At 37.3% G+C, this 22,663-nt stretch overlaps 1 protein-coding gene across 12 annotated transcripts in view; it reads left to right on the top strand.

The window, feature by feature from the left end:
* THADA (THADA, armadillo repeat containing) overlaps positions 1-22,663 on the top strand; it is a 213,404-nt gene that overhangs the window by 115,632 nt on the left and 75,109 nt on the right. For 10 of the 12 annotated variants that reach the window (XR_006938649.1, XM_040697059.2, XM_046938795.1 and 7 more), the window contains one exon: positions 8,666-8,834. Coding sequence is in view for 9 of the 12 variants with exons in the window: in XM_040697059.2 (XP_040552993.1) it covers positions 8,666-8,834 (169 nt within the window). In the remaining 3 variants the exon portion in view is untranslated. Of the gene's footprint in view, positions 1-2,387; positions 2,468-8,665; positions 8,835-22,663 lie in introns of those variants that run through there. The other 2 variants (XR_003074216.3, XM_025148673.3) reach the window with 2 other exon arrangements.

Here is a 22,663-nt window from a genome sequence, read left to right as displayed (position 1 = left end):
TGTTGCCAAAGTGTTTGTTCAGTGCTAAGTGTTCTGGACTGGATCCTCTGAAGGAGTACATGGATATTGCTATATTGACTTGGATTCTTTTCTCTAATTGAACTCCAGTGCTTCTTAGAATTGTGACATCGTAATCATTTAAAAAAAAAACAAAACACATAGCTGTAAAATCTTATCTAGATTATGTTAAACAAAAAACCCTCTTTTTGTTTATGTCTCGTGGTCTTTTAGACAAAATCATTTTATTTCTTAGTGAAATTTCCCCTGCAAAAAATTGCCACGTATGCAGATTACAAGGCAGTGTTGCAAGTCATTGAAGAAACTGTGTGGAAAATATAAGTAGAAATTGAATGTCTTTCTCGAAAATTGCTGTAGTTATTTGAGATGCAACTTTCTTCTGGAGAATTTTATGATTTGCATCTTTCTGTAAAATGGAGCAGTTGCTGTCTTGAATCTGGAACTGGGGTAGGTGACAGTAGAAAGCACTAGCCCTCTACTACTGCTTGCTTCCCCCTTTCATGCACCACCCCTAAATAGTACAGTTATTTTGTCTTTTGTTAGCTTGTCACTAACAGACAAAGGTAATTACTCTAACACAGTTGATGATGCATGTAAGGAGAGAAAAATTGTGTATGATGAGGAAAAATTTTTTGTAGGATGGAAGAAGGATGCTAAAGATGTTGTTAGATGCCCTGTTGTCATAAGTCACTCCTAAAAATTAAGGTTGAGAAGGACACAAACTGTGCATCAGCTGTGAACATGCTGCTGGATCGAATTCTTTTTGAAGTTTGGGGAAAAAAAGAAAAAATCCTAAGGACCATGATTTCGCGTACATGTAATGTAGTATTTTAAGTTTTATTCAGTGGATAAGTACACTAAGTTTTATTGAGTTATGGTTAAATCGTTTTCAAATCTGAGCAGATGCCAATCTAGACTAAGAAGAATAGAATAGAAGGTTTTTCTTAGAATTAAAAAGCAAAGTATGGGTTTCTATTGTAAGAGATTGTATACAGTCAGTGAAGACACGGAGGTTCAGTGTTCAAAGTATGGATTATAAATTTTGATTTATACTAAATGCTACTCAGAGATTAAGTATTGTCAGGTACTAACAAGTGTAGAAAGCTATTTTTAAAATACTTGTTAGTCAAAGTATGAAGTTCTAATAGAAGAAGTTGAATTTTAATCTCTCATTACTAATTTTGTTTTGTGGTTTTTATTGGCCAAAGGGAATCAGTCTGTCTTGACAAGTACTTGCCTGAAATACAAAGACCTTCAATTGATTCTGCTTGTCATAGTACAGACATCATAGTACAAATGAGTGTTTTCAGTACTTTCCTGATTAGTAAAATATTTTAGATCTTTCCTATGTAATGAAGCAACCTAGTGATGTTAAATAATACTTTATTACCAAATATGGCTTTCAAATGCTGAATATACTTAATATACTTACATTATTGTACTTTTTATAAGGGCAAATAGTGACAGGATGAGGGGAAATGGTTTTAAACTGGAAGAGGGTAGATTTAGACTAGATATTAGGAAGGAATTCTTTATTGTGGGGGTGGTGAGACACTGGAACGTGTTGCCCAGAGGCTGTGGATGCTTCCTCCTTTGTGGCATTCAAGGCCAATCTGGATGGGACTTAGAGCAACCTGGTCTAGAGGGAGGTGTCCCTGCCTATAGCAGGGGGGGTTGGAACTACATGTTCTTAAAGGTCTCTTCCGACTCAAACCATTCTGTGATTGCATTCTCTGATTATGCTGGCTTTTGCGATTTACTGATTTATCTCCCTTTCTTTCTTACTGAGATAAAAAAAAATTGTCATTCTGATGAAGCTTTGTCCATTTTTTTTTTCTGTTTATTCCTTTCACTTACGTTCACAGATTACTTGCATGTTCCTTACAGTCTTCATTACTGCGTTTACTTTACCACAGATAAGAAAGAGGTACTATTGCAGTAGTTCATGTCTTTTTCTTTTGAACAGCAAATTCAATTATGTAAACAAGCATACATAAAATTATGATCTTAAAATATTAACCTTTCTGTAGTAATATTGCAAATCATCAACCCGCCTGTTGTAGGCACTTGGAAAATAGATGTACTAAGTAAGGGAAAACAATCACCTCTTATTTTATATTCTTAGAAAGCAGAGTACTTGAATGTTAATTTGGAGGCTCCCTAGCAGTCATAGTTGTCTTATTTAATAAATCTGTAATGATTAATGATGTTACTTGCATTTGGGCATGTGGATTGCTCCTTTAGAAAACTTAATTGTTAGTGACTTATGCTAATTAGTTTTATTGCTCTGTGTTGTGTTTAAGTAACTTTGGTTCAATTATGTCTGGTCTGTCAGGTGTTCTGTTTTGCTAAAAGCCCTGTCTTTGCAGGCTTCATAGCAGTTATGTCTGGGGCAAGATGAAGCAACAATATTCAAATGTAAAGCCAGAAGCCTCTGTGAGACTTGAAAGTAAGTGTACAATTTAACACTGAATAAAAAGCACAGGAAGAGGGCGAATGAGCAAAATCTGGTGCAAGGTATCTTCAGTTTGTGTGGGAAGAGCTGGATTGAAGTTGTTCACTTACATCTTGTTAAAATTCTTTATGAATCTGCTTAAAGGCAGTTTCTCCTATTTTTCATACATGTATAGTTGCACACATGGATTTAGTATGCACCTTGTATCTGACTTGAAAAGAGTTATGGCTTTTTCTAGGCTAAACGTGAGTACCCTTTGGTAAGTGGCTAAGCAGGGTAGCTGAGTGATTCTGCTAGTGTGCTGCTTCTGTCACTCTCATCACTTTTTTTGTGTGTGTGTGGTATGGCACCAATAGGAGAATTAATGTTAAAACTTGCCTATTTGCAACTGTCATTACTGTAGACTGGAAATCTTAGCAGTGGTATGATAGGCAAAGTACTTTTGTGGGAATGAGTTTTCATATTAGATGAAAAATACTACATGTGGTTTTTGTAGCTATGCTGTATTAAAATAGCTGCTATTGATTAAGATGTTTGTAAAAGCATCTCCTTCGGTTTCCATATCAAATGCACATTTTCTTGATTTTTGCTCTCTTTTTCTTCTATTTTATTTTATTTTTTTCTTTTTAATGTATTGTCTGGTCAGTGTAACTGCTTAGCATTGTTATTGGCTGGGATAATTTATTACTTGGAATCTCTGTAATATTCACAGCAGACATCGATCCGTTGGAATGCTCTGTCTTTGCTGGGAGATGCTTATGAGTCCAACCTAACAAGGCAGATATCCTTTTGAATATAGGCAAGGTTCCCAAAATACATGTGCTTATGTAGGCATATAAAAAGGAGAAATCCGTGCTTCTAAAGCATATGTTGTTCTTTGTATTCTCATTGCTTTCTACATTGCTTTGTAGTGTTGAATCTCTGTTTTGAAAAGTTTTGAATTCTTTGTGGGAAAACTTTTTTTTTTTAAGTCATAGAAATGCCTTGAGGCATAAAGCGGAGAAGTACCACTGATAAGGAATGGTTAAGTGAAATTATCAAAATGACTTTTCTTAGAAAAGACTGTCTGGGTAAAGTCCCCTGTCATACCTCTACACTTTTTTTTTCTTTAGCGTTCTCTTTAAGCCTGCTAGCTTGAACAAAAAGGGAGGAAAGAGTATTGCTTGAGACCTGTAATGGAACTTTGGCGTATTTGAGGTTTAATAGAGAAAGAGAAATGTATTTCCCCTCTGAGTGTAATGATAAATAGTTTAGCATTTTTTTCATTTTGGTTAAGCTCAAATTGTAGTGATAGAGAAGATTATGAAGATATTACGGCAATAGACTTCTCAAGACTTCTAAGTCAGTGTCTTATTTTCACACTCTTTGCTGTAGTCTATGGCCTCTTCTCTTAAAGTGTGGGCAAATCCTTTGGTTATTTTCATGGATCTGATAATCATTTGAATCATTCAAAATATTCACAAGGTGCTGATCTTTTATTTACACATTCAACTTCCCTTTTGTAGTTTAAAACAGTGATACAGTCATTAAGACAAAGTATTCTATCTCTGTTCTTTTTATTTCTTCCACTTTGTTACTGTGTATTTCTTTCCATTACCCTGCAACTTTAAAGCTTCCTTTGGACTTTTCAAAAATTAATGAATTTGAAATACAGTTTTTTATTGGATGACATTGTAAATATTTTCCTTTTATGTTAGGTTGAGTTAAAGGGTCATATAAGGAAGCTCTAACCTCTGGAGAATACAACAATAAGCTAAATAAACCTACACTGAATTTAGCTACCTGAGGACAATATTTAATTTTCCTTGATGGGAATGCAAGAAAAGAGATGCCACTTAAATTGTTTCATCATTTTCTACAGCAGTTCTTGATTTGAAGCAAACATACTTTTCTTTTTCTGAAGTTTACGTGTGATATAAGTAACTATTTACTTATGTGCACGTTGTAGAGATCCTAGTTTATTGGCTGTCTGAGTCACAGTGCTTCAAACTTTTATTGTTGATTCAGCTTGATATGAGTTTGCTTCCTTTTACAATAACCTTAGTTATAATCTTGGTGACAGGATGAGACAAATGTATATGGTTTCCTCCCAGAAGGCCCTTGAAAGCATATACTGAGATGCTGTATCAAAGCTCCAATTATTCTCTTGGATTGTTTTGTTCTTAATTTCAGATTAAATCAAAAAAATTGTCTCTAGACCAATTACAATACAGGTTTCCACAGTTAAATAATTTTAAAAATTAAGTGCTTTGGATATTTTAATTGCTAGGGTACAACAGATGAGTAACAGGGGAAGATGAGTGTGTTTCCTTTAAAGAGAAACTCAAAGCAGTCCATAAATATATTCAGGCATATATAACAGAATACTTTTTATATTCCAGGAAACGTTGTTCTTGTATTAATGAGTAGGTACTGTCCTGCTGATTTCTCAAGATATGTTAATTGTGTGGAAGCTCGAGTGTCTTTTTATTTCTTCTTTTTGCGCCTCTCTTTGCTTGGAAACTTGTAATGCTACTTTTGAAAATTACTGAATTTTCCCTTTTGGGAATCTTTCAGTCAAAGTAGGATAGCTGGTCTGATTGGCATGATCTGAGGCCCCTTCTGCAGAATGTTGCCTTCCTCCAGTTCTACTTTTGATTCCATCCTGTTCTCATGGCTGCACTTCCCAATTCCCTTTTCCAACGCTTTTTGAAGGCAGTGTTTGTGAATGTATTTCAGCTGAGAACAATACTATGATACTGTGATACTGTCTTTGTGACTGCAGGAACAACCACCTACATCATTAATAAATGATGATTTTTTCAAATGATTTCTACTAATTTGTTGCTGTGATACTCATATTAAAGGCATTGCTTACTCACTTTGTTGATTTGCTTAGTATGAAGTCTGTTGAGAGGGAGTAATAAGAACGAGAGATAAAGAAACACTTAGGAAACACCTGCAGATCTTTTTTCTTTTTATTTTAATAATAAAAGCATGAAGATATGTTTATTTGCAGCTAGTGTTTTGTTGTTTGTAGCTGGAGCAATAAATTAGACACTTTGAAGTCTGCAGAGGAGTGCAGAATCCTTCTGTGCCTTATGAGAGTTGCTCATATAAATTATGTCAGTTAGCAGCTTAGTTCCAGGTCTGAGTGTTAACGCTGGACTGGAGCAATGGAAATCCACTGAATCAACAGTTACACAAAGTGAAAACTGGTCAGATTTATTGGCTTTTTGTTCTTGATCATGAACTGTTTGAAGTAAACAAGTTTACATCTAAAACCTCATTCACCTAGATAAACAGCACTGAATTTAAAATGGAATACTACTTCAACAGTTGTAAATAGCCTTGAGGATTTAATAGATCCTTTCTTAAGGGTCTTGCAAGTTTTCTTTGCTACTTGCTACCTTGAGTTATAAAACTAGACTGACATGTTAAGTTGTTCTACGTGTGCTAACACTTTAGCTATTTCTTAGATTAGAAAATTTACTTATACATGAACTGCATGTAAAGAAAATCACTTGCAGAAAACGTTTTTTATTTCTACCACTTAGTTTTCAAATCAAAGAAAACTATGTCATTTTGAAGACTGGTATACACACACATGTGCATTGCCCTAGTGGGTATGAGACTCATTGACGTTTGGCCTGCAGGAATGGTGAGAATCAAGTTTTGTGGGATTGGCAGGTGGTCAAGTGGCCCAGACTTGGAATCTGCTGTTCCTTTCCCCCACTATTGTGGGGGCTGCCACCCCACAGGTGATGACACTGCTCAGTGTTAAGTTAGTTACATAGTGGATCTTGAAGGCTGATTTAACCAGGAACTACTGCATTTGTTGTCTTGTTTTGCCTGGCTATGTTAGGTCACATGTAAGTGGAATTCAGCAAAAATCAGGCCTACCCATTCTTAATCTACGATGTTGTTGCAAACTATGGAAAAAAAGAGCGTTTATCTTGATGTTCTTCTGGCAAACTTCTTGTATGATTGAGGAGTGAAGCCAAATGCCTCCAAAGCATGAGAGAAGCACAGATCAGATGCCTTCAGGATATCCAGAAGTTCAGGGGTGGGTGGCCTGGCGTGATATCTTGCATGTGTTGTTGAAAAGGAGGAGTACTTTTCAAATATTATCTGTAGTGTTTCTTGGGAGAATGAAAAACAACTTTTAGTATTTTAGGGGAAATAAAAAAGAGAAAAGAAACAGCAAGAGTGTTAACTCCTCTCAGATTTGAGAAGCTATTTGCCATTGTGAAACGTAGTCTTAGTGTTCCCATGTATGTTCCTATAAATCAGATGCTTTATTATTCCTGAACTTTATGGTGCTTTTGTTTCTTAGTAGTGACTTCATAGGAGTGTTCTTCTGAGGCTTTCCACAAATATGTAAGTTCTGTGGATATACAACCATTAAGATTAGAAAGACCACTACTATCATCTAGTCCAATTATCAGCCCTTGCCTGTGACTGCTCTAAGCCGTGTCATTCAGTGCTACATCTACCTTTCTCTTGAAAACTCCTGAGTATAGTGGCTCTACCACCTTCCTGGGCAGCCTGTTCCAGTACCTCACCCCTCTTTCTGAGAAGAAATTTTTCCTAATTTACAACTTGATGCAACCAGTGCTGCAAACTACTGCAGTCTCACTAGTTAGCGTGAGAACTTTGAGTTTGCATTTGCCTTCAGCAGGTGCATAGCTCAGTAGCTAGATGATGATTGAATTGTCCTTCAGGCGAGCAGAAGCTGCAGGTTTGCATTTTCCTTAGGCACAGAAAGTTGCAGAACCGGGACTGCTGTGTCGTGGGCCAGTTTTCCACCTGCTGGGCAACAAGGCGTTTGCTTGGGGGGAGGAGGATGAGGAGAAGAAGGTCACTGCCTAATTTAGGATCCTCAAAGTGCTAGACCTAACTGACATTGAGGGTCCCAGCTGGACTTCTTTGTGTGGTGTGAGAACAATCATCAGTCATCTGCTGAGGTTGTTTGGTTTGTTTGTTTTCTTCTGTTTTTAGAGAACTGTTTGGGGCACAAAGAGAAGTAAATCTGGTAGTCTTGCCTTAAGCTTCTGCTTTATTCGTATGCAATATAAATGCTCATTATGGACCTGGTATTCTGGTAGCTGAGGAAAAGTGAAATATCCTTTATTCTGAATATGTAGCATTCACTTTTATTTTATCAAATCTATTATGGAAATAACAATCTGGAACAAAATTCAATATGTAAAATACTGTATGTCCATGCATGCATAATGCATGTGTGCTAGGTCTGTTGGTTTTTACAAGAAATGAGAGTTAAAATTAGGTTACTTAAAAATTGTTCTCAACTCCATTTTTTTTTTTTTTTTTACTACTAAGAAGAAAACCACACAGCTCCATTTTAATTTATGCTGCATTCAAGGACAAAACTGTCTCTGAATCATGTAGTTTTGGAAAGTACCCTTGCACAAGTTAGAGGAAACCCTGGCATTTTCCCCATTTTCCACCCTTCCTTCTGAAGAGTTGTCACATTCCTTGGGAAAAAATAATTTGTGGAAGGTCATGAACAAAATAATGTTCTGAAGTTTACTGTTACAGCTAATTAAAAGCTGTATGCCCATTGCAATAACAGTATTGCTTGTATTTGGAAGGAACATCTGTATGTGAGAATTACATGGTTAAGGAAACATGTTATAGCACAAATAAAGGAAAAGCTGTAGACAAACCACTTTTCAGGTTTATTTTCACTATGTAATGGAATAAAATCTTTTTGTTGAAAGATATTGAATTTGTTTTTATAAAGGGCTAAGCTGGCTTCTTGCATCTGGTCAATACAGGATTAAAACTTTTCCATATGAAACAGTCTCCAGTTGTGACTGCTCTGTTTTCACATCATGTTGTGAAGAGCCTACTCTTTGAATTTCCTTTCCAAAGATGATCTTCCTAAAAGTTATTCCCCAAGGGGAGTGGTGGGAGGGTAAAGAATAGAATGTGCTACCACAGTATGGAGATGAAAATTCCAGCACAGAACATAGCTCAGTACTTCCTTCAAGCAGTATTTCTGTGCTTCAGGCTCTAGTATGGCTTACATTTCTAGGTGAGTAGCCTTTCACTACTGCCAAAAAAGTCTAAATTTGATTTGTGATAGGTGTGTTGTGTATTATCCTTTGTTTTATATCCTGTGGCTTTTGGCTACAACAGCGGTTTGCATCTGGATGACCAAAAAAAATGTATTTCTTCTTTTTCTAGGTGTGGACACTCGCCTGTGTACCGTTCACGTGAGATGTCAGGTCGAGCCCTTGTTCCATTTGTTATGATAAATGAAGTACCACATACAGTACTGTCACTGCTGAAGGGGCTTCCAGATTCTACCAGTCTTTGCATACGACAGAATAACATTCATGGAACACTTCTTCAAGTAAGTTTCTTACTGTGCTTTTTTGGTGGGTTCTTTTTTGGTCATACTTTACCATTGGGTAACATGCAATGAGTTGTACTGAGTGTTCAAACATGTTTAAGCATTTTAAAGTTGATTCTCTCAAACAATAAATGTGGAATGCAAATTTCAACACTCATTAGAAGACTGCAAGTTGTAAATATCAACACTTACATTTCATATAATGCTTCATCTCTGGAGATTACAGTGCTTTGAGAGCAAATATGTTTAGATAAAGATATCTACAGAGAGATCTGTGTGACTCACCCAGAATCACAGAGCAAATCTACAGCAGAGCTGAACTCCAAGTACCAATGGTATTGTAGATACTGAGACGCGCTACTTACCTACATGTTTACTTATTACTTCTTTTGCTGTTTCTGCCACACCATCAACTTCCTGTCACTTTGCTGTGCAAGATGTGATAAGCTTTATATTGTGTTCTTCTGAAAACACGGGAGAACAGTTCCCTATCAGTTGGGAATCAGAAGTTTCTTCATTCCCCATATATCATTCCATTGGTTTCTGGCAGTCTATTCAGTGTGTTTGATTTTTAAGCTATCAGAGTAATAAGTTACCAATTTTTATTGCCTGTTTTTCACAAGCAACTCTCCAACAAAGGAGTATTATATACGTTCAGCTCTGTTAGTCTGCCTTAGTTGGCAGTCTGTCTTGGTACATGTTCCCATTGTAGCATGTGGTGATCTATGGGTTATTTTAAAAAACCTTTTCCAGCATATTATTTCCCTTTCAAATCATGACCTTACAGGCAACCCGTGATAAGGAAATGAGTATAGTCCCTCTAGAGCTGTTATTGCCAACTTTACCTGTATCACAGCATGTTATTTATCAGCTTATTTCTGATGTATATTAACTGACTTAATTGGAAGCTGATAATTTGTTCGGTGTTTTAGAAGTTAGTGTCATTTTACTTCTTCAGGCAGGTATTTTGATGCCTATGAAAGCAGCTGGATTGGGATCAGAGGGGTTCATCTGATTTAATTTGCATTTGGTAGATGATAGCTAACAGGGAAGGTCATCCCAGTGTGTGGGATGATTCTGTCCAGTCTTTCCTGATGTAGATATCAGTCTAGTAGCTGTGTAGGTGGGAAGGGGATTACCAGCATCAGCCATCAGTGAGTCACAAAACTGGGGTCCCTCTGAAAGTGTTAGGAATAGAGATTGTTCCAACAGAAGTGAAAGTGTTTTGTCAAACAGCAAAATGATTATAACCCTTGTAATGCGGGCATGGCCTTTTTAGGATGTAGTAGAAAAATTAATAATGGGGGGTCGGTTTTGAAACTGTCCAAAGGTTGATTTTTATTTTTTTTCTAAGCAAGCGTTGCTAACAAGATTGGGTGTTCTTTTCCATCCCTGTGAGGCAGAAGATATTCTCAGAGAACATTACTTTTTTTGGTCAGTTCTGAGCAGTTACTAGGAACTGGTACTACTGTGATGACACCAAGCTGAGCAGTGTGGTTGATACAGCAGAAGGAAGGGATACCATCCAGAGGTTCTACAAAGCAAAGAATAAGGTTTTGCATTTGGGACAAGGTAGTCCCAGATGTGTATATAAACTTGGAGAAGAACTCCTTGAGTGTAGTTCTTTGAGAAGGACTCAAAGGTCCTGGTTGATGAAAAAGTTAAGATGAGACAGTGATGTTAGGCCCCAGCTGGATTACTGCGTCCAAGTCTGGGGCCCCCAACACAGGAAGGATATTGGAGCTTTTGGAGAGGGCTCAGTGGATGGCCACAAAGCTGAGCAAGGGCTTGAGCATCTCTCCTATGAAGATAGGCTGAAGGAATTGGGCTTGTTTAACCTAGAAAAGAGAAGGCTGCAGGGAGACCTCATTGCAGCCTTTCTATACTTAAAGAGAGTTTATAAACTAAGGGAAATCAACTTTTTGTGAGGGTAGAAAGTGATTGGACAAGGGCTAATGGTTTTGAATTCAAGGAAGGGAGATTCAGATTAGATGTCAGAAGTTTTTTACTGAGAGAGCGGTGAGGTGCTGGAACAGGTTGCCGAAATTGTGGTTGTCCTGTCCCTGGAGGTGTTTAAGGCCAGGCTGGATGGGACTCTGGGCAATCTGATCTAGTACTTGATCTAGTGGCTGGCAACCCTGCTTGCTGCAGGGGAGATGGAACTTGATGATCCTTGAAGTTTCTTCCAACCCAAGCTGTACAGTGATTCTGTGATTCTATAAATCTGTGAATTGTTACTGAACTGGGGAAAGACCAGTGCTGTCAGAGTACAATATTCTTTGAAAACTGACAGTTGATAATGATCCCGTCATGTTTGATCTCTCACGTGTCTTGAGCTTTGCTTTTATGATTTGCAAATCAAGGTTGCTCAGTCTTTGTTCAATTCTGAAGAAGATGTAGTTTATGACTGACTGCAGAATTAATTTGCTAGTTAAAAATAACGAATATTCAGAAATGCTGATGAAGATAGGTATGCAAAAAGGAAGACAGTCATTTTTTTTTTCATGTTGTATCCATGAAACACTGATAGCACACAGTTCAGTGAATAGTTATCGTGCACCTGCTGTAAACTGGAATACAGAACAAAGTATTGTTACTTTCAGGGATTGTTGGATGCGTGGTTTCAGTTTCCTTTTTATCTCTGTAAGATGGAACTTGCAAAGTCTTATTGAATGGTAAATTATGTTACAGTATTACTTGTTAAAGCACTGTTTCTCTGAAGCCTTACTTAGAGAGCTTAAGGCAATAATCTGGCTGTGTTCAAGAGTGTACTGCATTTCTTTGACATGATAGGGAATTTATCTTCCTTTCTGATATGGAAATCCCTATGAAAAGAAGGGATGTCTGTACAATACTCATTAAAATTGACTTTTTCCAGTAATACAGATCAATATATGAAAATAGAATCCAGTTAATTTAATTTCTTCAGTCATTTTAGTCAGAAGCTGACGTAAGTCCACTGCCTGATTTTTTTCTTTCAGTGTTCATCTGCTGTCAAGTCTTGAGCAGGAAAGTTGGAATTGCTCAGACTTAAAGCTTATGTGGCAGTGCCAAATGTAATAGATCATGAAGGTATATTACAGTTATGTTTCAGCATTATGTAATTGCTTCATCTGTTGCAAGCCAAATGTTCATTTATAGAAAAATTGTTTAAAAAAATTTCAGAATGCCGTGCTTGTCCAAACATGGTCTGTTTTTCAAAATGTTGAGAATGACAAGGAGTTTGTTTGACAGTAATACAAATGTGTTGTGTTTAACTTCAGTCCTCTGCATTATGTGAAAACACGGCTTTTGGTCCTCAGTATGAGAACTGTGGCAGAATTTATGTACAAATATAAATGTGCATGAGGATAAAATAATCTAATGGTCTTTTATGCTTTATGTAAGATTTTTTTTTTTGAAGAAAGTGGGAGAAATACTTTTGTTCTGTAGCTCTTATGAAAATGATGATGTTTTTCAAGGAGTAGATCTGCATTTTAAGTAAATATGTCAAGACAAAGAAAAATCCCTTATCTGCTTAGTGTTTCTTCTGTGAATGCTGTTTCTAATTCTCTGTTATCCAAACAGTCTTGGGGAGACAGGGGAGAGACTTAGGTTTGTAATTCATGAGAAAATGTAGAAATTCTGTTGTCATTTTTTTAATGATGAACTATTTCTGGGTTCTGTTGCTTTAAGATGTAGCTTTCTGCTGGATCTGTTGAAAGGAAGAGTTCATCCAGAGCTTATTGTAGGAACTCCTTTATGCTTACGAAATTTTTTTGACTTTTGGCAGTTGCCAAGGATCTTACAGTAGTTGGGAAGATTGTGAGGCATCCTTACCAGCAGAGAGAGGAAAGAATCTGCTCTCCGGAAGCTCAGGGCTGTGATCTTGCTTTTTGCCCTCCTTTCTCTTCTGATCTTGTACTCCACTATGCCATGATCCCTGCAAGCAAGGCTACCTTCAGCCTTCACACCTGCAGTAAGTCAGCAGAGCACCTCTCCTTGCTTCCTTCTGTCACTACTTCTTTCCAGGATCCTTCTGGATTGTGTGTGCTATGCTATGCTGGTCATCCAGCAGAGCATGAGAATCTAGTGGAATCTAGCAGAATCATCATGAGAATCTAGAGATGCAGACCTGAAGCTACTTCTAGCTGTTTGCAGAAGGCCTCATTCAGTAGTTCTTTCTGGTCAGGCAGTCTAGTGCTCCTAGTGCTGCACATGTAGCGATACCCACTACATGTCACCCATACTGTGATGTGTTCTCAAATCCTACCCGTAAGCTCTCTGCTAGCCCATCATCCATCCCAGTCAGACCTCTGTGCATCCTGGCTGTTTTCTCGCATAAAGGGCATCTCCATCTTCTCATCTTCCCAGCCACTGTCTACAGAGTCTGTATCCCTCAGCACTCTAATCATGTCAACAATCCCACCATGTCTCTGTGATCCCAGCAAAGTCCTAATTCCTGTAATTCTTGAACCTCCTTGTTTGGTGCTTTAAAGCGGATTAAAGTTACAGGATGCCTGAGCATTGTTTGCCTGGAGAACAATGCAGCACCTTTAATTCATCCAGTTGTAGTTTATTTATGATGATTAAAAAACTCCCAAATGAATGAACTGTCAGATTGGTTTGCCAAGCAAAGCAGATGTTAGACTTCTGCTTTTGTTTTTTGAGAATCAAATAAAGTGATTGATGCTGGATTTCAAAGGCTCTGCTGTGTTCATAGACCTACTCTCTATTAGGAGAACAGGAGAATAGGGCAGTAAGACCGAAGCTTTCAGTCACAGTTCTGTGCTCATTAATTTCCAGAAATCTCTCTCACATTTGTCCATTGAACAAATTTGTACACACCCTTACAAACTCTTTATATTGAGAGTAATTCGTAAGACTGCTGCAATAAATCATGGAACAGATGTAATTACAATTGAGGTTTCTTTTTTCACATGAAAGACTGCACACATCAGTTGGGTCATCATCTTGCACATTAGCAGTTTAATCTACTTTACATTTACTTTGGCAAACCTACAGTGATGTATTTTTAGAGTACACAGGTTTAGATAAATTAAGATTGTTACAAGGAGTATTGTTGTTTTTTTTAAGTTCTCTTTTAAGTGTATTGCTTTGGATGCCTCTGAAATGTTGGTAGTGTTCATCTGCTTCCTAGCAATGTTGTGTGCATTTTTACCTATGCATTGACGGTGTCAAGCTTGACACTGGAATACCGAATAGTAGAGAAAGTTTTGCTTCCTTTGTCACTCTCCCATTCGCTATGCAGTCCCTTCCCTTTTGAGAGCGTTTTGTGTTTCCTTTGAAAACAGCGTGCACGAGGAGGATTCAGTGATTCCTCCCTCACCATTTGTTCCTGCTATATGAAGAGAAGGAACAGTGCTACTTGGTTTAAATGTGCGTGCTGCCTCCATTTACTGTCTCCATCAGGAGGTTAATTCTAATTTTCAGGATACAGCTTCTCATAGAAGTTCCTTGTGGGTTGTGCAGTTGTACATATTATGTGGAGCAGTGTCTGAGTGGAAGCTGCTTTGTTCATGAATATTGTTTACATACTTGATGTTCACATCACAGGAGGAAAAGAACAACCTCTCCTCCTGTTTGGAGGTGCACGTGACCTGTTCTTGGAAGAAACTAAATAAGATCTGTATGGGAACTCTTGAGTCACAGTCTGAACCACTGATTGATCAGCTTAGGCAAGGACTGAGTCAGCCTTGGGAGCACAGGTGAAGGCAATTCACCTGTGTGACCAGAAAGGGTGGAGCCTGGCTGCACCTCTCTCAGACCCCATTTAAGGGCTGACTGCCACTGGGGAAGGATCTCTTTCTGGAGATTGCTCCCTTTAGAATTTTCTACTGTGAGCCTAGGACATGAGTGAGCATTTCATTTATTTTTGATCGTCTCTTTCCACCGTGATAATCTTTCTAACTATAAACCTGTAAAATACCATCCTAACCATGCCACTCTTCTAACCGTACATTTAATTGTACATCGTACATTTGTTAATTGTACAAAGATCCAACCACCAAAACTTCACAAAGACAAAAATGAAAATTCCTTCCCTGTTGTAGGATTCAGTGTCATCAGTTACTGTTCAGATACTCTTCAGAAACATCCAGATTTCCTCAACGCATCCACAAAATACTGTAGTTGCATTTAGCTAAATCAGTATTATAGTGGTAAACTAGTTCAAAGTACTTTTTTTATTATCATTATTTTACTTGAACAGTTCTGCTTGACATGTGAATGTCAAGTCCTCTACAGGTTTTGAATGTGTTTTTTCCTTTGGTTTTCATTAATCCAGTAGCATTGTTACATTATTTTTTCCCAAGTCTAAAGAACAGACTGAGTCACATCAGCTTAGTCAGATGCATGTGACAAAAATTAGGCTTAGTAAGAGAATGAGAACTTCATAGCTCTTTACCATTCATTGAAGATTAAATTTCCCACTTTTCTCAGTAGTACAACCAATCAGCAGTTACTATTCTTCAAAGTATAGCAGCATCCTACAGAATTAGATTCATCTTTTGAAAATACTGTACAATGAAAGAATCTATAATCTTTATATGTTAAAAAGAAAAAAAGCGTGGATACAAGACAGGTTTATCTGCCAACACTAAAGGGCTTTTGTGTTTTTTCTTTGTGGAGTTATTGATTATGGCAAGATTTTGTGATGGTAGAACTTTATCTGTATCCACTTTTTGGATACGATTTTTAAATAATAAGAGAGATGGAAGAATTTATTTTAGGGTTTGTTGATGACTCACTAAAGCAGCAAGAATATTCTCCAGATATAGCTGGAGAATAGCTATATGAGGTCCCGCAGATGTATGTCTGAATCAGTGCTCCACTTCTGTCAACTGGTGGACTGATAGCAGAAATCCAGGAAAAACTGTAGGACAGACAGAACAGCTAGAAAAACACGAGTGGACTATTTTAGCTTAGAGTGCTCCTGAGCCAGAGATGTATGGATGTGACTTTGAAGAGAAAAATGAAGTTCATGATTATGCTGATGAGAATAGCCAGTTTATGATTAAAACATCCATAAGTTAGGTGATTATCCAGAACAAGCATCAAGACAGATGATTGTCGATTGAAGTAGAACCTACTAATGAATGTGAATGCCTTTTTACCTCCTTTGAGAGGAGGAGGATATTAAGTTGCTACAAAGGAAGGTCAAGCTTCAGGTATCTGAGATTGCTATCAGTCTTACATTTTATGAGTTTAATACTTGGACACTTACTCAGAGGAATAAAGTCAATTAAAATAAATATGAGCTTTTGAAAATAAAGCGGAGATGAATGGTGCATGAAGAAGAGCTAGCAAGCAATCATAGGAGTTTTATTACAGGACTGAGTAGGTAATAAAATTCTACAGACTCCAGTGGCTAGGGTGTGTGATTATGATAACAGAATACAAATTACACAAATATATTTTGAAAGTCGTTCTTGAATGTAGGCTCTTGTGGCTCAGTGAGAGATATACTATACTACATACTAGTTAGCTTGATGTAAAATCCTTGATGGATTACCAACAGGGGTGTCAGTGACCGTATTTTCTTCTGTTTTGTTTTGAACAAAGGATCGCTAGGGTCTAAAGGAATGAATGGGGAAGTAGCATTGTATATTTGGTTTTATTCAGTAGCATAGAAACATTAACTATGGTGAATTACTTTTTATTTAGCTTGATAATTATGTTATAATGTTTGAAGTATAGCGGTTCAACATATGCATATAAAAACTCAATGTAGTAAACAAATGTTACATTATCTGTTGATCAAAGAAATAAACCTGCTACAATTAAGTGTTTTCCAATGAAATTTCCTTCCAGCTGTTTCTTTTCTAAGTTTATTTTTTAGTGTTCAAGATAAGCCTTACTTTTAAGATTAGTACAAAGAGAAAGGAAATACTGATGTCAAGTCGAAAGCATATTCGCTTATGTAGCTGGCAATTACAGAACAGTTGTCTTACTTCTTCATGTTGTAAATTCATATTAACTGTTGTACTGAAGGATACGCTGATATAAGGAGGCAGTGAGGATCTGAGAACAGTATTTGTATTTTCTGTTATTTCTACCTACCTGTATTTTTTCAGTGCAACAGCGATGTAAATAAGGAGAAAATCACAGGTGAAATTTTGCCAGAAGTCTTCTCACAGCGTCATTTTTCTTACTGAGCTTCGGTAGTACTGCTAATTTATGACACTGATCTGCTAGTGGGACATCACTTAGAAGTCTCTTTAATTGTAATTAGCAATGCTCCTAAATATTGTCTTTCTGATTTCCTAAGACATGTCACTGGTTTTCAAAAGGGCATGTATATATGTAGATTTTACAACTTTATTAAATCTTTTCAGTTTCTATATGGCTATTGGATTCGTTCCTACAACAATTGTGTATTTGCAGAAATGCTATTGCTGTAGAAGTTGTGTTAACATAGTTGAAAAAATGCAGAAGAAAAGGGGATAAAAGACTTTGACAAAAGCTTTAACAGACCTTGGGGAAAAAGAGTGGTTTTAGTGCAAAACAAGTAATACTCATCAATTAGTAAAAGGGAGGCTGCTGCTGCTGTTCTTAATTGAGAGGTAAATATAACAAGGTCTAGTCTGGGTTGTGCTGGGAGTAGTTAACAGTTGCCCCCTCTGTAAAGCTGAGTGGTGCCACTCTTCTTTGAATCCAAGCTCCTGCAGCCAGTGTTGCTGGCAGCCCAGTGCAGGGGCTGTGGGGTGGGTGTGTGCAGCTACTCCATGGACAACAACATCTGGTGTTCAGTTACAGCCGTAAAACATCACCAGTGCTGTGGCTTTGTCTTGGATAAACGTGCAATGACTGAACATGTTAAATACTGTTGTGGCTACATAGAAACACCTTTATTAAGTATTAAGATTAAATTTAAGGAAAGAGAAATTCTCCAATAGGTACAGTTTTATAATGGATAGTCTATTTTCTCTTTAGACAGAGATGTTAGAAAAGAGTATTGTTGGCACAGCATCCCACTTACTACTACTTGAGGCACTGGATGGTTAACTTGATGTAGGCCTTCCAGAACAGCAGTTGAACTGTTGTGAAATCCAAATTTTTTTGTAAGTGTTCACTTCTGTGCTGAAGTGCATATTTCTCACGCCTGTTTTGTATTATGAATCTTTAAGTATCCCTCATGATTAGTCAGGAAAGCAATACTATCACTCTGTCACAGACAGAGGATGTTTTTACAGTTGGGAAGGGAAAAGTTGAAACTTGTGAAGTGTACTGAAGATATAATATTCTCCTAAGTGGTGCAGTGGATTAATATAGTACTACATGGAGTTCATTTTTCATCTCCAAAAACATGTGTTCAGTCCCACCCGCATAGGATTTTTTTCTTTCCCTTTTGATCTAGAGACTTTCGTTAAAACTTTCAGAGCCAAAAGAAAGATAATCCTGAATATACTTCCTGGATACGCTTTTAAAAAATACCCATCCATTATAAGTTCCAACTACTTGAGGATGTACAAAAAATATTTGTGAACAGTGAGGGCTTTTTTTTATATGCAATGCACTGTGTTTTCAGAAGTTCAGACTATAGTGAGAAATGTTGGAAGGGGCCTCTGATGGACTTGGAAGCTTCCTTAGCCTGTTTGCAAAGCAGAAAGTAAACACTCACTTTTGAGCTTTAGCCTTTTGTGGAGTGTAAGAATTACCTGTACTAAAGGAATCTCGAATACTGGAACAAAAAAATTAAAGAAAGAGTAAAGGCAAAAGCTGGAAATTTAAGACAATGAATGAGTAAACACAGTACCAGATTTAGAGACCTTCCAAGATCTGAAATTCTATTTCATGATATGCATGAGTCTAATTAGAATTCTTTCTATGATGAAAAGGCACTTTTTCTTCCTTAACTAAGTTTAAAGCATGCTACTTGTTTTTCTTTCTGATTTCTGATTGTGTTACAGGCAATTCTTGCAGTAGTGTAACTTATCTTTTTCTGTTATTTTATGAAGTGTTGCAGAGTGTCTCACTATGGAAGGTGGTTACTGTGGTGCTAGAATTTTCTCAGAACAGTTCTCACATCACTATTTCATTTCAAAGCGTTTCTTTCACTCAGGCTCTGAATCGGAACTGACAGCGTACTCTGGATGTTGGTTTTGTTTCTCTGATGTTGTTTATTCATGGGCTGAAGAGAAGAATGGGAAATGGCTATCCAGGCTGAGGAAGGATTGTACAGAAATTTGACTGACATAAAGAAACTGCATGGGACAAAGTTTATGTGGGGGCAGGATGAACAAGAAGCTGTGTTACACTTATATCTGGTGGAGTTTGATGGGAGGCAGTTCTTATTGTTAGGATCAGTCTGTATGCTTTGCTCATAGGTCAGGGGCTATGGGGAACAATGCTCTATTGAAAGAAAATTTGTTTTCCACTGTCTAGTACGATATGCTTTCAGTTTTGGAGCATTGCTGACAAAACGTCGGAAAGTACTGAGTTGTATCACCAGAAATGTGGCATCCAGTGGGACTTGCAGGCAGCAGTTAGGTCTTGAAATACCCCTGAAGTACCCCAGAAAGCATTTGTCAGGGCCTCGAAACAGCCTAGGTGTGGCCTAACAACTGAAGAGGGCAAGGGCAGTGCCAATAAGTGATAGGGATGCTTCTAAATTTATTACCTGTCAAGGTCCCTCCTCTTCCCCACTCCTTCCCTCACAGAATGTTCCAGTCATCTCTGGATCATCAGGGCTGCCTTGATGTTAGCGGGTGTGGAAACCTCCCACAGGGCTTCAAGCAGGCAAAGAATGAGGGAAGCCTCAGAAGGCATGATAAGCAAGTGCTTCTATTCTGTCCTCCCTCATTCTTTCACAGACTTGCACCTATGTTATCTTTCTCTGTTTCCCCTGGCACTACCACTCTGAACTCCCTCCTTCTCCCTCCTACCTACTTTTGTTTCAGGTGCTTGCTTTTCCATTTTTCTATTCTGAACTATATCCTCTGTTTAAGAGTAGCTGCTGTCCTGGTAGACGGTTGCTTACTTCAGTAGGGTTATTATTCTGCTGGCAGAGATGTTTGTTGAGTCTATTTCTATATGCAGTTGTATTCAAAAGCATATAATTCAGATTCACTTGTCTTCATATCTACAGTGAATGTTTTAAGTGTGTTTTTTGGCAGTAGGTCATTCTAGCTTGATGTAGTTCTTTCTGGTGTTTGTGTTGGGTTTTTGGCTTGTTTGTTTGTGGGAAAGTGAGAAATGGTTGCTGATTTTATTCTCAAATTCACACAGTTATTTCCATGGTTCAAACAGGTCTTTGTGAGAAGTGGGTGTTGTGAAAGGTGTTTATACCTTGGAAATCACCTTTATCCTTTTTTGATGGAAATGCACCACCCTTAAGATGAGAATATGTTTTATTACTAGAAATCACATATTTATATTTCAAATATTTATGACCTAAATTAAAGTTATTGGACGTTTGCAGTTGATATTGAGTTTGATTTCCATATGTTTAAAATTTCTTAGCACCTTTCCTTCCTTTCTGCAGTCTGAATGGGTGTATTTGCTGAGCTTTATAATATTAAAGTTGCTATTCTTCAGGGAAAATAATAGTTTAAGATAGGAAAAGCCAACTCAAAAAGCCAACTCAAAACTTCTTTCATTCACTACAAAACGCTCTTAAAGCCAACAGAATACCTACTGTATGCACATCCCACATTTGTATGTTGCAGGAAATCATTCAGTTGTTATTGTCTTGTCTCAGTTGTAGATCAGACTAAATTGATCTTTAATCTCTTTACAGCTTCTGATTCTAATTACTTTTTTCAAAGAAAATATAAATTTAGCTATTCTTGAATGTGTTAGACTTGTTTTTTTCCTTCTACTTTTTGAATTATTGTATCATAGAGTGCCATAAGAAATTCCAGATAGAACCTTTGCTCTTTGAAACAGAGGCATTTTTGAACCTTAATCAACTTAAGATATAAGAAGTTGTAGACCATATGGTCAGCATTTTAAGTGAAGCACCTTCATGGTTTTTTTTTTTAGTTCGTACTGATACAAAAGTAACCGATGTGATCAGGGAAATGTGTACCATTGTGATGCTGCCCCTTCTAATGAATACCACCCAGTCTGCCCCCCCCCCCCAGTAAAAAATAACTTGGGAAGATGTAGAGATGTAGAGGTGCATACGGTAACATCTGAAAGACTTCACATATGCACGTTGCCAAATAGTTGTCGTTATTTTCTGATATAACATCTAATAAAACACATGCTGTCTGCCTGTATCCTGTGTTGCAGCATAAAGCTGCATCTCATAGATAGTCCTGGAGCGTTTCAAAAGGACAGGACTGTGTAGCTGTCTTTGGGTAGATCAGCAGGTGAATGGTTGAGCAGGCAGGATTTCAGACTTCTGTGAGGGCACTAGTTATTGCTGTATTAAAATAGTAACCCTGAAAAAGAATAAAATGCCTCAAGTGCTTTCAGCATCATAATACTTTTATTTATGCTTTGGTTTTCTGATTTAATCATTTACACATCTGAATTACCATATGACAAGCATCTATTTCAAAATGAATCAAATTGAAGTAAATTAGAGGGATATTATGAAATGATGATGTAACACTCCTGCAACTGTACTTACTTATCCTGGAACATTTTACTCTGTCATATGTATGAAAATGATAGATAGCACAGCATCAGGTGGATTGTAATGCCAGAAATGAAAGAAAAAGGTTATAAAAGCCAAAATCATTTTATGTTTAAGTAGTTTGAAAATAAATAACATATGGAACCTTGGCATACATTGATTACTGGTGAGGGGAAAAAAGCAACCTCTAGATCTGTACTGTGTTCAGCAATGGAAGTATAATACTGTTTTCACTGAAAATACACTGTTAGCATTGGTGGATACACAGTATTGGAACTGCAACTAATGTAACCTACACAGAGTTTTTTCATGTTCTTCCTTTTAATTTTTGTTAGGAACCTTGATGTATTCTCAGATGGGTAAATTTACTTTTAAGTTTAATTTACACTTATGCCTGCATATAACTTATAAGTTAACCTTTCAGACAGCTGCACTGAATATGCAGCACTCTCATTTAAAACTCCTCTGATAGTTCTAATGCCATAAAAAGCATTTTCAGTGTTGTACGGTGTCATTTGTGGACGCTTTAACAAGTTCATTTTCTGTTAATTTTAATTTGTGACCTCGGTCTAAACAAGTGATTTCATCCTAAATGTTTTCTAAATTGAGCTGTGGATGGTGTGGAAGTTATCACGTCCAGCTCTGAAACTGTCAGTGCAGTAAACTCCTGGGTTTTTTACTTTTGGAGTGCAGTAGGCTGTGATATTGACAGATTTCCTCAGAAGAAGAGGTGTTTATAACCACCTCAGCCTCTGACATTTTTTTCCATTGACAATTTGACGAGTGCAGTTTTGCTGATGTTTTTCCATCAGCCTTTTCCTTTTTGAGTAATATATTTTCCATCCGAGTATTATCTTTTAATTCCCTGGTATTTACGAGAATTACTAATGTCAGCCGGAGGAAAAGTTTAAAAGTTGAGTCAATCACATGTATTTCTGCGTTGAGTCAGTGTATGAATGGGGCTTATAATGGCGTTATCTACATGGGTTATCCCTGTGGTTTTTAAGAAGCAATTTTGCTTTTTAGAATTACAGTGCTACAACTAGCCAAGAGAATCCTCAAAACAATTGTGGTATTGCAGTTGTACAACGTACACTTCGGAGTGTCCCTAAATGATGGATGATCCTGTTCAAAGAAGTGTCATGGGTACAAACATAGTCACATGTTTATAGCTGTAATGGAGCTTGTTGGGGTATTTTTCTTTTAGTTGGCATGATTTTGCTGGAAGAAAAGGAAGAAAAAA

Source organism: Gallus gallus, chromosome 3, assembly GCF_016699485.2.
Source record: "Gallus gallus isolate bGalGal1 chromosome 3, bGalGal1.mat.broiler.GRCg7b, whole genome shotgun sequence".
Lineage (NCBI taxonomy): Eukaryota > Metazoa > Chordata > Aves > Galliformes > Phasianidae > Gallus > Gallus gallus.
Note: the sequence above shows the minus strand (reverse complement) of the source record. Positions and strands in the feature narration are given on the sequence as shown.